A 13,540-nucleotide genomic window follows, 5' to 3' on the forward strand; every position below is an offset into this window, starting at 1 on the left:
ATATGTAGGCACAGCATTAAAGTCAATTCTGCAACCCTTTCAAAAGTAAACAAACATAAATTAAATTAAAGTCAGACCAATGTTGCATTATTATTCTGCAGTCATTTATTATTAAACCTGACTTACATACACTCCTGTTGCTAGAACTAAATCATAGTAGCTGTCACTTCTAGAGACCTTTCTGCTTCTTTAACACTAAGTAATAAACATCAATGAAAGATGAGGGTCACTCGGTTTAAATGCCACAGAACATTATGTATGTACCAGCACATATCTCTGTATCGATTAAATCTCACAATTCTTCTTTCGTGCACATGACAAATAGGCCTACTAATTTGTTGTATCATTTGTAAAGATTTTATGGTCACAACAATTCTAGCTATTTCACAGTGGAACATTTGTTTTAAATATTAAGAATCAAATGAACATTTTTTTTATGTATTCATGTCATACAGCTTTCAAGAGTTTAAAATGAATGAACATCAATAAAACAATGCAATCTTTAATATTCTATTCTTTTTAAAATTATTGTATACTGCTATGGTTACTTTATAGGCAACATTTGCTATTTGTGTATTATTCAACTGAAGGTTTAATAGGTTATTGTTATGAAATGAGAAGGCACAAGCGTCTATGTAATTCACAGTCATACCCTAGTAAAATGATTGTTGCAATCTTGGTATAAAAGGCCTCAAGAAGCATTACACAGAAAACTAATTTCAGTGCATTTCAAGAATCCAATTATCGTAATATTGGCAGACATCACACCAGATAGTAACCTATCTGACAACATATATGCAACTACATCCAGTGACCACTGAACAAAAAAAAAAAACGTAATGGTTTTGCCTAAAGTCCATATGAATATTATAATTGTGAATGTATTGCATTTTAGCCATCAGGTTTCCTTAGATGTACAGTGTATAGGTAAACTAAAAAGTAGGCTACGCACTGCATAATATTATTACATACTAAACTGTAAATCAATATCTATCACATACAATGGTAAGTATCATTATTAAACATATGTTATGAATGGCTCTAGATGTATTTAGCATAATGTATTCAGAATCTTTTGCAATTGATATAAAACTAAAATCAATCATGTTTCTAGTAAACTAGCAGCCCAGCTATGTTGGCAAAGGGAAGACACAATCAGAGGTTTCACAACAGTAATTTCAGAGAGTATTTCTTCAATCCCTTCATTATGCTACAATATTCAACACATCAGAAAATGTACCTCAAGAGTCTCAAACAAAACACAAAATCACAATATCAGAAACTATATATATATATATATATATATATATATATATATATATATATATATATATATATATATATATATATATATATAACGCACCTTTTGTACAACTAAACAGTTTTTCAAAAGAATCAAAATATGTGCCATCAAAACCAAATCTGATGCAAACCTACATCTTTAAAACAGGGGGGTGGGGGGTGCACAGCTGACTTATTGCCATGCTTAAGCAAATCAAGCTTTAGAAATCATATTTTAAAACAGGGCAGTGATTTGATGTGGGGAAAGACTGAATCAAACACTGGGCTTCAAATACAATAATGATAGTGATAGTAAAATAATTTCCAGATGTAATACCATGGCAATGCACATATGGCACTACAGTTATTGTCCAATTGCCCGACCTTTGCAACCGCAGTTTTTCCTCAATTCCAGTTCACTTAAAACCATAAAACCAACAACCAACCGATACTTTCGTATATAATAAGCAATACAAAGGACAGTAACAAATGAAGCAAGCATGTATCTAGGCTATAGTGCGCAATAGTATTATTTAAGTTCATGAGCCCTTATTTGACACAGTATCCAGTATCCTTCAGTTCAAAACAGAGGCTTCATAACTACTTGACACAGCGGGATATTGATTTGGATAATAAGCTTATTTTGCCAGCTATCACTTATTGTATTCACTTTATTCCCTAACATATGCAAACATACAAACCAACAGTAAACCACTACTGCACTGCAGCTCTGCAAAGCTAAGCAAGTGCCCACATTTTATATTCTGCATGAACACAATAAAAGCACATAACTGTCATTTCAGTCCAGGCAACAGCACAGACGGGCTGCTGTACGGCATGCTCTCAGCCTTACCTATGCAGAGCTGGACCACATAGGCGTAGTAGGACCAAGCCACTATGATGCTGATGAACAGGACAGGGATCCAGTATAAAACTCTCTGGCAGCCCCTTTTAATACTGCCCGAGCCCGACGGCGCCATCTTCTACTGGGAAAACATGCAACTAGAGCGAAACCGGCCGCTTTCCCTCGGTGCCGGTGCCGGAGACAGACAGCCCGCCGCGGTGTGCGCCGGCGCTTCTCTCCCGCCCCGCCCCCCGGCCCGCTGCGTGACGTGTGCGGAGCTCAAAGCCGCGCTGGTGTCACTTACAGACGGCCGGGCTTGCAGGCCGGGCCTTCCTATGTGTAGAAGCCAGCGAGTTATACATAAGTTGAAAATAATATAATACCACACACCTCTATAAACTGAGGTGGCTGAAATAAGTCTTGTGCATTGCCATTCCAAACACAGCACTTTCTATATGCACTGTAGATATACAGCTCTGGAAAAAATTAAGAGACCACTTAACATTGATTTCTGAACTCTTAATTTTTTCCAGAGCTGTATTTGCCAAATCTAGGTGTGCAAAGTTGGTAGAGACCTATCCCAACAGACTCACAGCCGTAATAGCTGCCGAAGATGCTTCCACCAAGCACTAACTCGATGATATTTCGGGTTTTTATTTTTAGTATGTAATTTATTTCAAGATAAAGACTACAACCCTTAACAGTGTGGAGTATGGTGTGTAGATAAGTGGAAAAATCCCAATTTAAATGTGTGAAACTCAGAGGCACTGACACAACACAAGGAGGTGTAGTTTCTATAAGCACTACATACACTCCTGATTTGCTGGCTCGTGCATAAAAGCAGCAAGTCGGTACCCTTTGTTGTGGAAGGTGCTGGAAGGTGCTGGAAGGTGCTGGAAGGTGCTGGAAGGTAACGTTTTGGCTTATGGACTTTTTGGCTTTTGGGTTTGTGTTTGGACTTCTGTTTTGCTTAGCAGTTGATGTTTAGAGAGGTATCTGTTTTCACAGTGTATTTAGGCTCGTGAAGGAGGTAGGGTTGTGTTTTGTTTTTCTTTATACTTGAGCACTATTAATAAATCTTCACCATTGCATCACCATCTGTTCCTGTGTCTGTTTCCTGAGTCCCTGCCTATTACAAGAGCCCAGCATTGTGGCAACCCCCAATGGTGTCACAATACATTGTACATAAACTTACCCTTTCAAAGATGCTTTTGAGAATGTCGTTAAGGGAAAGGGTGCACTTGCTTCACAGAACACCGCTGATGGATGTTTGGTTTTATGTTTAGTTTAGTCGTTTACTTATTTTTGATGACCACTATGGCAGAAAATCTGGTTTCACACAGATCGGTTGTACAGAATGGAGTCAAAAATGTCAAAGCCTTGTCTGAAATCTTCTCTTGAGTCAATCAAGGTCCATGTTCCTGAATTCCAGTTGAAGGACACTGCTGCATGAAAGCCCTATCAATTGGTCCCTTTCCTGAGCTGGAAGTCATTTGGTAGCGATCATTCAGGTGAAAATGAGATCAGATCAGATCCATTATGTTCTTTAATGTCAGTGATCAAGTCTGGATGAAGCAGTAAACTAATGTTGGAAATGATGGGCATTTACCTCTTTCTATTTCTGGAATTAGGAACTGATTTTTGTTTTGTTACAAATGCCCTTGTTTTGAAATGAACATTAAATGGGTTGGTTTTTAGGTCTTGTAAACTAGCATGTAAGACATGTAAATACGTCTGCCAAATAAGCAAAACACAGCTCATCCGTGAAACAGCCAGACAACTCACAATTAGAAAAAAAACAAAGAGAAAAATCTCCAGTGTGAAGTTCAAACCGATGCATCAAAACCTTTCCCCAGGAAAGTCCATTCACTGCTGTATGAAGAAGTAGCTTCCCATGCTCACTCCCCACTTAATTTCACAAAAAGAAAAACATTAATTGAGTAATTGTGCTTTATCATAATTGTCCACCTTTACTGCCTGATCTACAACATTAAGACTGGTCTGATTAATTGGCTGCCAGAGCTTCACGATGTATACAGCAATGGGTGAATATGGAAATGGGAACAACTTTTCAAACTTTTGCCAAAACGCCTGCCAACTTGCCAGTCACTCCATTAGTGCAAACACCAATGCAGTTGGTCTCAACATTGCAATATGTTTTGCCAGCACTATTGATGCTTAAGCAGCAGCACAGTAGCGGTTATAGCAGTGTAGAACAGCACAATAGAGAAATAGTAGGGACATCAAGATTACTTCAAAATGCCTCTTAAACTAACATTGACCACTGTGTCTGCCTGCACACACTGTATTCTAAAAAGCAAAACATATTGTGGTATTCCAGTGTAGGTTAAATTAAAGATTTTCCTGATTACAAAATGCTTTCAGATACTCTGGTAATTTAGACTGAGGTGACCCTGTTGCATTAGTGTTAAGGTCAGAAAGGGGGGAATTAGCGATACTGGTGACACCTGAAAACACTGTGTGACTCACCTGACAAGCCTTCTTTACAAAGATCAGGGTCCAACACACTAATACAAAAGGCAGCAAACAGACAGATTTTCAAAATAATTTATTCATGCATTCAGCTTCACCCCTTTCAGCATAACTTTCCAATCTACATCCTTAGCGATAGTTTTACATTTGAAAAAGGCTAGCAAAATAGATTTGAAAAGTTTTTTAAGAGTAAAGCACGGGCTTATTTTGCTATCAGAACTTTAAAGGTGGCATCTTCATGCATTCAAAGTACACACAGAAGTTAAACCTAAACCTGATTTAACCTAAAACATACTCTAATAAGACTCAAATGATATATATAAAACAACTAATAAACCAAAAAGTATAATTTAGTAAATTATAGGTGTAGCTACAATCATATGCATTTACTCATTGTTTATGTATCCTATTATATGTATGCTTGGTAAGCCCTTAGTGTTGTTTATGCTTAACTGTGTTTGTCACAACTATTCCAGAAAAACATTTTCTAAAAAGCCTTCCCAATACTGGCATTAGTGTTCTCGCAGGTGAAATCAGCCCTGTATAATCTAGGTCCCTCAGATCTGTAACAGTGACTAATAACATGCTTGAAAAGGTAGCTGGCCTGTTCAATCGGATATTTTAAAAACTGTGTACTGTGGAGCAAATCTGGTATACATACAAATGGGACCATGTCACTATATTGCCCCATTTGAATGCTGAATAGTTACATGCAGCTATGCACCATGTCTTTCATGCATGCAAGCTATCATGGGACACAAATGTTAATGCTTCTGGTGGGTAGTGTCATTGGCCAAAGGAATGGTTTCCCCAGCATCCCATGAGTGGCATTCAATTTTAATGACACGGTTGTTAAATATGCCAACTAACATTTAGGCCAACTTGACCATTCTGGGCCCATTTCAGAGCTGTTGAGTAAATATGCAGAAACAACATCTTAGAATAACCGAGAACACACACAAGAGGATACTCATCTAATACGCTAAACGTAATAATAGCAGATCAAATAAATAATGTCTTTAAATGTAGTAACTTCAGTGTTTAGATCTTTGGTGCATAAGGTCACATACTTTCAGATACATATTTGTAAATAAAAACATGCAGAATCACTTTACAGTATTTTAAGACTTGTGTGGGAAATAAATATGGCAATGTGCACTCAGTTTCCAGCCCCTGTTAAGCTGATCTTTGTGTGGCGAACAAGACCAGTGAGTTTAAAGTATGTTAGAAATGTGCTTGCTGTATAGACAGATTATCTGGATTAGTGCTCAAAGGGCACTGTAATTAACAATGAACTGTTTTATAATGTTGAATCAGAGCAGCAAGAAGGCACATTAAAATAGATTCATCTGTTTTTTGTGTACATAAGACATATCAGTAATGAATAAATAAATAAATAAAAAAGCAATAATAATAATAACAACAAGAACAACATTTGCCATACGGGTAACCTGCATTAAATTGTAGTCAAACTGAATCTCTGCTCAGGTATGTTATAAAATTCTGTGCTTGCATAAATCCAGTCTCTCATGTGATTCTTTCAGTGCATTGCTTGTTTAATAATGATATATTGAAGCCTAACATGTAATGTTGGATCCCAGGCTGAAAGGTCAAGCAGCTGAGCAATCATCACAGTACAGACAGGCTTGTGTTTCAAACAAGCAGGCAGGAGATGGAAGGTATATATGGAAATATACATGATTTTGGAGGCCTTGGGATTGGTCAAAGTAATTGTTTTTTATACTTTTTTTACAGACTAAAATCTGGACATTAAGAAATTCATTATATAAATTATTGACAATATTTTAGTGAAAATGATTCTGAATATTAGATGTACAAATGTATTTCCTACATTCTCTATCAGAGTGGCTTTTTAGAAAAACAACCCGATCAATCACCCGTTATGTTGTAATTTACTAAATCATTATAAATGTTTTATAGTTTAAAAACCTTAAGCATGTAATGTTAAAGACATGCTACAAATGTTAAGTACTAAACAGAAGGAAAAATAAAATACATTTAACTTAATAAAAAAATAATAATAATAATAATAATAATAATAATAATAATAATAATAATAATAAATAATAATATAATATGAAAGACATCTGGTTTGAAATTTTAGAAATATTTGGGATCATTTTAACACAAAACAAAATTACAGTATCCTATGTAATGGTAAACGTCCTTTTTTTGGAAAGCGAGGACTTAAAAAGAAACTACAAAGTTAAAAATGTATTCAAATGCTCATGTATGCAGCAAGGAGAGAATTGTCTAAAACATTATAACGCAAAGAACAAAACACAAGCAAGTCCCAGGATTTCGAGAACTAGGAACTAGTTTACATAAGCAGTCACCTTCAGACTTCATTAAAAGGCAAATGTGATCACTGCAAGCTGCACTTAATTTCTTTGCTTTTTGTTGCTGTTAGAAATGACTAATCTTTTTCTTGAAATCTCTTCCAGAGCTGTCGTAGCTGTTTGCTGACTTCGCCTCTCACACATGTGACGAAAGCAGACGCACCGTACAATGTATTCACCTAGTGATAGAAGGAAGAGAAAAGATAATGATTATACAGTGAAAATATGCAGGGCACTGAAGACTCTAAGTGACCACATCATAACGGCCAGTACTTCTATTAGAGTGGGTCTGAAAGCGTTCTCGCTCTTCATCGAAGGCTGAAATATGATTGTTGAAAACGTTCTAATACTGCAGAGATTTAATGATCTTGCATAACGTTCATGTGGTGCAGGGTCACTGTATTACACAACCTTTGATTTATTTTACACTAGAAACCACTGTGCCATGTATGACAGAATTCCACGGCTAATACAAAATTGCATGGTTGGATCAAGACGTGTTACATGATGTATCAGAAATAGTTATTGAAGCAGACATTAACCAGTTGCTGAGTTTAGTGATGATGTTGCAACAGAAATGTTGGTACTTTTCCTTTTTCCTTCAGTGTAGCATTAGGATTTATTCTAATCTGACATAAATAAAAAGAGGTTCAAATGCACTCTTAAAGGTTTCCTATAAATCAATCAATATAATATGAATTACGGTTGCTTACTCGTCAGGATCCCCAAATAACTGTATTCTGGAGGACTTTAAAAAATAATAATGAAAAAAATAAGTAACTTTTTTTCAACAATAAAATGTGTAGATGTTTATACAGTGAGGGAAAAAAGTATTTGATCATATTTCTGACAAAGAAATGATCAGTCTATAATTTTAATGGTAGGTGTATTTTAACAGTGAGAGACAGAATAACAACAAAAAAATCCAGAAAAACGCATTTCAAAAAAGTTATAAATTGATTTGCATGTTAATGAGTGAAATAAGTATTTGAACCCCTATCAATCAGCAAGATTTCTGGCTCCCAGGTGTCTTTTATACAGGTAACGAGCTGAGATTAGGAGCACTCTCTTAAAGGGACTCTCCTAATCTCAGCTCGTTACCTGTATAAAAGACACCTGTCCACAGAAGCAATCAATCAATCAGATTCAAAACTCTCCACCATGGCCAAGACCAAAGAGCTGTCCAAGGATGTCAGGGACAAGATTGTAGACCTACACAAGGCTGGAATGGGCTACAAGACCATCGCCAAGCAGCTTGGTGAGAAGGTGACAACAGTTGGTGCGATTATTCGCAAATGGAAGAAACACAAAATAACTGTCAGTCTCCCTCGGTCTGGGGCTCCATGCAAGATCTCACCTCATGGAGTTTCAATGATCATGAGAACGGTGAGGAATCAGCCCAGAACTACACGGGAGGATCTTGTTAATGATCTCAAGGCAGCTGGGACCATAGTCACCAAGAAAACAATTGGTAACACACTACGCCGTGAAGGACTGAAATCCTGCAGCGCCCGCAAGGTCCCCCTGCTCAAGAAAGCACATGTACAGGCCCGTCTGAAGTTTGCCAATGAACATCTGAATGATTCACAGGAGAACTGGGTGAAAGTGTTGTGGTCAGATGAGACCAAAATCAAGCTCTTTGGCATCAACTCAACTCGCCGTGTTTGGAGGAGGAGGAATAACCCCAAGAACACCATCCCCACCGTCAAACATGGAGGTGGAAACATTATGCTTTGGGGGTGTTTTTCTGCTAAGGGGTCAGGACAACTGCACCGCATCAAAGGGACGATGGACGGGGCCTTGGGTGAGAACCTCCTTCCCTCAGCCAGGGCATTGAAAATGGGTCGTGGATGGGTATTCCAGCATGACAATGACCCAAAACACACAGCCAAGGCAACAAAGGAGTGACTCAAGAAGAAGCACATTAAGGTCCTGGAGTGGCCTAGCCAGTCTCCAGACCTTAATCCCATAGAAAATCTGTGGAGGGAGCAGAAGGTTCGAGTTGCCAAACGTCAGCCTCGAAACCTTAATGACTTGGAGAGGATCTGCAAAGAGGAGTGGGACAAAATCCCTCCTGAGATGTGTGCAAACCTGGTGGCCAACTACAAGAAACGTCTGACCTCTGCGATTGCCAACAAGGGTTTTGCCACGAAGTACTAAGTCGAAGGGGTCAAATACTTATTTCACTCATTAACATGCAAATCAATTTATAACTTTTTTGAAATGCGTTTTTCTGGATTTTGTTGTTGTTATTCTGTCTCTCACTGTTAAAATACAGCTACAATTAAAATTATAGACTGATCATTTCTTTGTCAGTGGGCAAACATACAAAATCAGCAGGGGATCAAATACTTTTTTCCCCCACTGTACATACAGCTCTGAAAAAAATTAAGAGACCACTCCAAGTTCAGAAATCAATGTTAAGTGGTCTCTTAATTTTTTCCAGAGCTGTATATACACTCACCTAAAGGATTATTAGGAACACCATACTAATACTGTGTTTGACCCCCTTTCGCCTTCAGAACTGCCTTAATTCTACGTGGCATTGATTCAACAAGGTGCTGAAAGCATTCTTTAGAAATGTTGGCCCATATTGATAGGATAGCATCTTGCAGTTGATGGAGATTTGTGGGATGCACATCCAGGGCACGAAGCTCCCGTTCCACCACATCCCAAAGATGCTCTATTGGGTTGAGATCTGGTGACTGTGGGGGCCAGTTTAGTACAGTGAACTCATTGTCATGTTCAAGAAACCAATTTGAAATGATTCGACCTTTGTGACATGGTGCATTATCCTGCTGGAAGTAGCCATCAGAGGATGGGTACATGGTGGTCATAAAGGGATGGACATGGTCAGAAACAATGCTCAGGTAGGCCGTGGCATTTAAACGATGCCCAATTGGCACTAAGGGGCCTAAAGTGTGCCAAGAAAACATCCCCCACACCATTAAACCACCACCACCAGCCTGCACAGTGGTAACAAGGCATGATGGATCCATGTTCTCATTCTGTTTACGCCAAATTCTGACTCTAACCTTCTGAATGTCTCAACAGAAATCGAGACTCATCAGACCAGGCAACATTTTTCCAGTCTTCAACTGTCCAATTTTGGTGAGCTTGTGCAAATTGTAGCCTCTTTTTCCTATTTGTAGTGGAGATGAGTGGTACCCGGTGGGGTCTTCTGCTGTTGTAGCCCATCCGCCTCAAGGTTGTACGTGTTGTGGCTTCACAAATGCTTTGCTGCATACCTCGGTTGTAACGAGTGGTTATTTCAGTCAAAGTTGCTCTTCTATCAGCTTGAATCAGTCGGCCCATTCTCCTCTGACCTCTAGCATCAACAAGGCATTTTCGCCCACAGGACTGCCGCATACTGGATGTTTTTCCCTTTTCACACCATTCTTTGTAAACCCTAGAAATGGTTGTGCGTGAAAATCCCAGTAACTGAGCAGATTGTGAAATACTCAGACCGGCCCGTCTGGCACCAACAACCATGCCACGCTCAAAATTGCTTAAATCACCTTTCTTTCCCATTCAGACATTCAGTTTGGAGTTCAGGAGATTGTCTTGACCAGGACCACACCCCTAAATGCATTGAAGCAACTGCCCTGTGATTGGTTGGTTAGATAATTGCATTAATGAGAAATTGAACAGGTGTTCCTAATAATCCTTTAGGTGAGTGTATATACATCTTGATTAATTTTGATTCAAACCTATCAATGTAATTTGGCATAGATTATAATATTGAAAGATTTATACAAATCTAAAATTCATGTGCTTATTACACAATTCTTTTCTTTTTTTGTTTTTTTAGATTAGGAATTAGGAATATTTTTTTGTTACACTCCCAATTGTCAATCAAACTGAGACAGGGACAGCAACAGGCAGCTAACACACTTCCACCGAAACATTCCCTGCCAATGCCATGCCATCTGCTTCTTTCACATCGCAAACCTCATTAAATCCTGACAGTGCCCCCCTGATGGGGAATCCCAGTCACAGTTAGCTATGATGTAGTTAAATTCGAACCAGCACTGTGTGGACTATAGTGCTCAACCTCTAGTCTGAGTAGAGGCTTTTTCCACTTTAGCTGATCAGTAGCCCATATTAAAATATTCCGCCTTGAACTCGTTTTTTCATAAGTCAATTCTTAATTACAAAAAATGTAAAAGCCTGCGCTTGAGACAGTTGTCCTAGACCTCACTGAATATTCGCTTTTTTAGTTTCTGAATTTGTGTCTCAGCAAGGAGTAACTAATGAGAAAAGTGCAGTGCTGGAAGAGACGCATGCAAAGGCTGTGACCCACCAACGACTGTAAGCTTTCTCTTGTGATTGACCAGTTCAGCAGAAACGCGTGAAGAGAACATACTTATCTGCTTTGGAGTTCCTTCTTCATACAGGCTCTGAAGGTAGTATACCTCTCTACAGTTTTGTAGCCCTGTTTGTATTCAGCATAGTGGAAGCGTGGAATAGAGGAATGAGGGATGCCAGTGGTACATAAGTGTGAAGTGGTGACAAGTGACAAAGAGAAAGGAATACGTCAGAAAACAGAAGATCATTTGTTTTTAACTTAGAAGACAATATTACATGCATTCCATTAGTGTTACAGGGTTAGATTTGGATAGTTTTACCTAAAGTATAACCATTTGCAATTAGAATTTGCATACAGCATGATGCAGACATTTTCCCTTTTTCGGTTACATTCCTGATTTTGTTAGTCATATTTCATAATTGCTGCTCTCATCCAGACAGAAGTCAAGAGGAGTAAAGCTGAAGAAGCATTAATTGAAGAGAAAATGTCAAAGGGTGCCACTGCTATTTTTTCCACTAGGTGGTAGTAAAGTACTTTAAAAAAAGAAAATGAACAAAGCTATATGTAATGGTTGTTATTAGCAATGATACACATATCAGGAGTGAAAGTCTTGATTCTTGAACTCTTTGATCTCTCATATTTCAAACTCTAACAAATATGCACAATAAACTAGCTGCTGATTTATTTGTAAACTAAAGTATTCCTGATAATACAGTTTATACAACTTAATCATCTTATACATCTTAATAATTCTACATAAACTTGTAAACTAGATTGTATGTAGATGTATGTATTTATACAGGTCGACTTAAATACATGACACGCATTATTGCGTTTGATGTCTCTAAACTGTGCTGTCTCTGAGTGTGGAAATCATGTGAAAACATTTTTAATATATGGTTCAACGGCATCCAAATGTTCTTTGGAAATGTTCCATTAAACAGCCGTTTCTTCAGTGATGTTAAAATTCCTTGCTTCAGATCTTGAACTGTGTGTGGACTGTTTCTGTTAATAGTATCCTTAAAATAAACCCCGGTTCAGATCTGGAGAGTATGGAGGCCAGGACCTTAGTATTGTGACACCAAATACAATGATGTTTGTCATAGATTTCTGTAAATATATACAATTCAAACTGAGGCATCTTTTTGGAAAGACTCTGTACAAGTATGTTTTTTGTATGTTGACATGCATGTGCACAGGAATTATCAATAGCCTTATTATATATTGACAATTGCTATTTATTACTTTAACACTTGAATGTCCAGAAGCAAGCTGTGGACATTCAACAATAAAGGCTTAAAGATTTAAGCACTGTCAATCTGACAGTTTAAAGTAGTGCTCCTGTTCAAACCTTGAATGCATGCTTTGTTTTTCTGGTGGAAACCAAAAACCACCAGAGCTGTTCTCAAGCTGATTAGAAGGTAATTATCATTCTCTCACCCGACACCATAAAACTAAGATAAAACACCTTCAGACGAGACTGCCTTAGATATCCCCTCAGAGTGTGTCCTTACCCGCGAGCCCCTGTGCAGCCTGTCCTTCATAATGCCAATAAACTCCTTGTAACTCAGCTGGTCATCTCGGTCTACATCGAAGATCTTGAACACCGTGTTCACTAAGTGATGTGTGAGTTTCAACCCTGTTGCCACATAGACTGCACGCTTGAACTCATCTGTATCAAGATGTAAAAGATGTCAAGATATAGCAAAGATATACATGCTGTGTAACAAGGTTTCAACTTTTAAAACTCAATATGAGAATGTACATTTGACAGATAGATAGTAAATGTATTTATTTATTTTAAAGAAAAAAATGTATAACATATATAGGCATTCATTTAGAAGAAGCAGCTACAAATAGCCTGAATAACAAGGTAAAACAATGTGGGTCAATGTCTGAGAAAGTGCAGAAATAGAACATCATTTTCCACAAAGATGTAGAAATGGGAGCGGGAAAAAGGAAAATAATGAAGATGATTAAATACAAACCTTGCCCGATTGACCGGTTTGCAAAGTTGTACATTTGCATTGCAATTGCAAAATCTTCCAAGTTGTTCAGGAACTGGAAGAATGATCTAAACTCATCAAATGTGATTCCCTGCAGTGTAAAAAAAGGAAAAAGTAAATTGCTTCACATAAAATGGAGCAATGAATTAAAATATTCCTTTGAAAGGCTATTGTGTGGTTAACAATCAATCTAAAATCAACCTTGCATTTGCATAGCACTCATAAAACATTACAATGTGCTTTGCAA

The 13,540-nt window shown here is 37.8% G+C and overlaps 2 protein-coding genes across 7 annotated transcripts in view; both read right to left on the minus strand.

The window, feature by feature from the left end:
* zdhhc2 (zDHHC palmitoyltransferase 2) overlaps window positions 1–2,325 on the minus strand; it is a 41,843-nt gene extending 39,518 nt beyond the window's left edge. For both annotated transcript variants that reach the window (XM_066718271.1, XM_066718270.1), the window contains exon 1: window positions 2,135–2,325. In XM_066718271.1, the coding sequence (XP_066574368.1) occupies window positions 2,135–2,261 (127 nt within the window). In that variant the 5' untranslated portion in view covers window positions 2,262–2,325. The remainder of the gene's footprint in view (window positions 1–2,134) is intronic.
* Window positions 2,326–4,679: 2,354 nt separating this feature from the next.
* The window catches only part of LOC136764320 (calcium uptake protein 3, mitochondrial), a 51,757-nt gene continuing 42,896 nt past the window's right edge, over window positions 4,680–13,540 (minus strand). For 2 of the 5 annotated variants that reach the window (XM_066718276.1, XM_066718274.1), the window contains 4 exons: window positions 13,276–13,384; window positions 12,802–12,959; window positions 11,345–11,413; window positions 4,680–7,157 (listed from right to left, as the gene is read on the minus strand). In XM_066718276.1, the coding sequence (XP_066574373.1) occupies window positions 11,345–11,413; window positions 12,802–12,959; window positions 13,276–13,384 (336 nt within the window). In that variant the 3' untranslated portion in view covers window positions 4,680–7,157. Of the gene's footprint in view, window positions 7,161–11,344; window positions 11,414–12,801; window positions 12,960–13,275; window positions 13,385–13,540 lie in introns of all 5 variants that reach the window. The other 3 variants (XM_066718275.1, XM_066718272.1, XM_066718273.1) reach the window with 2 other exon arrangements.

This window comes from Amia ocellicauda, chromosome 12 (genome assembly GCF_036373705.1).
Source record: "Amia ocellicauda isolate fAmiCal2 chromosome 12, fAmiCal2.hap1, whole genome shotgun sequence".
In the NCBI taxonomy this organism is placed as follows: Eukaryota; Metazoa; Chordata; class Actinopteri; order Amiiformes; family Amiidae; genus Amia; species Amia ocellicauda.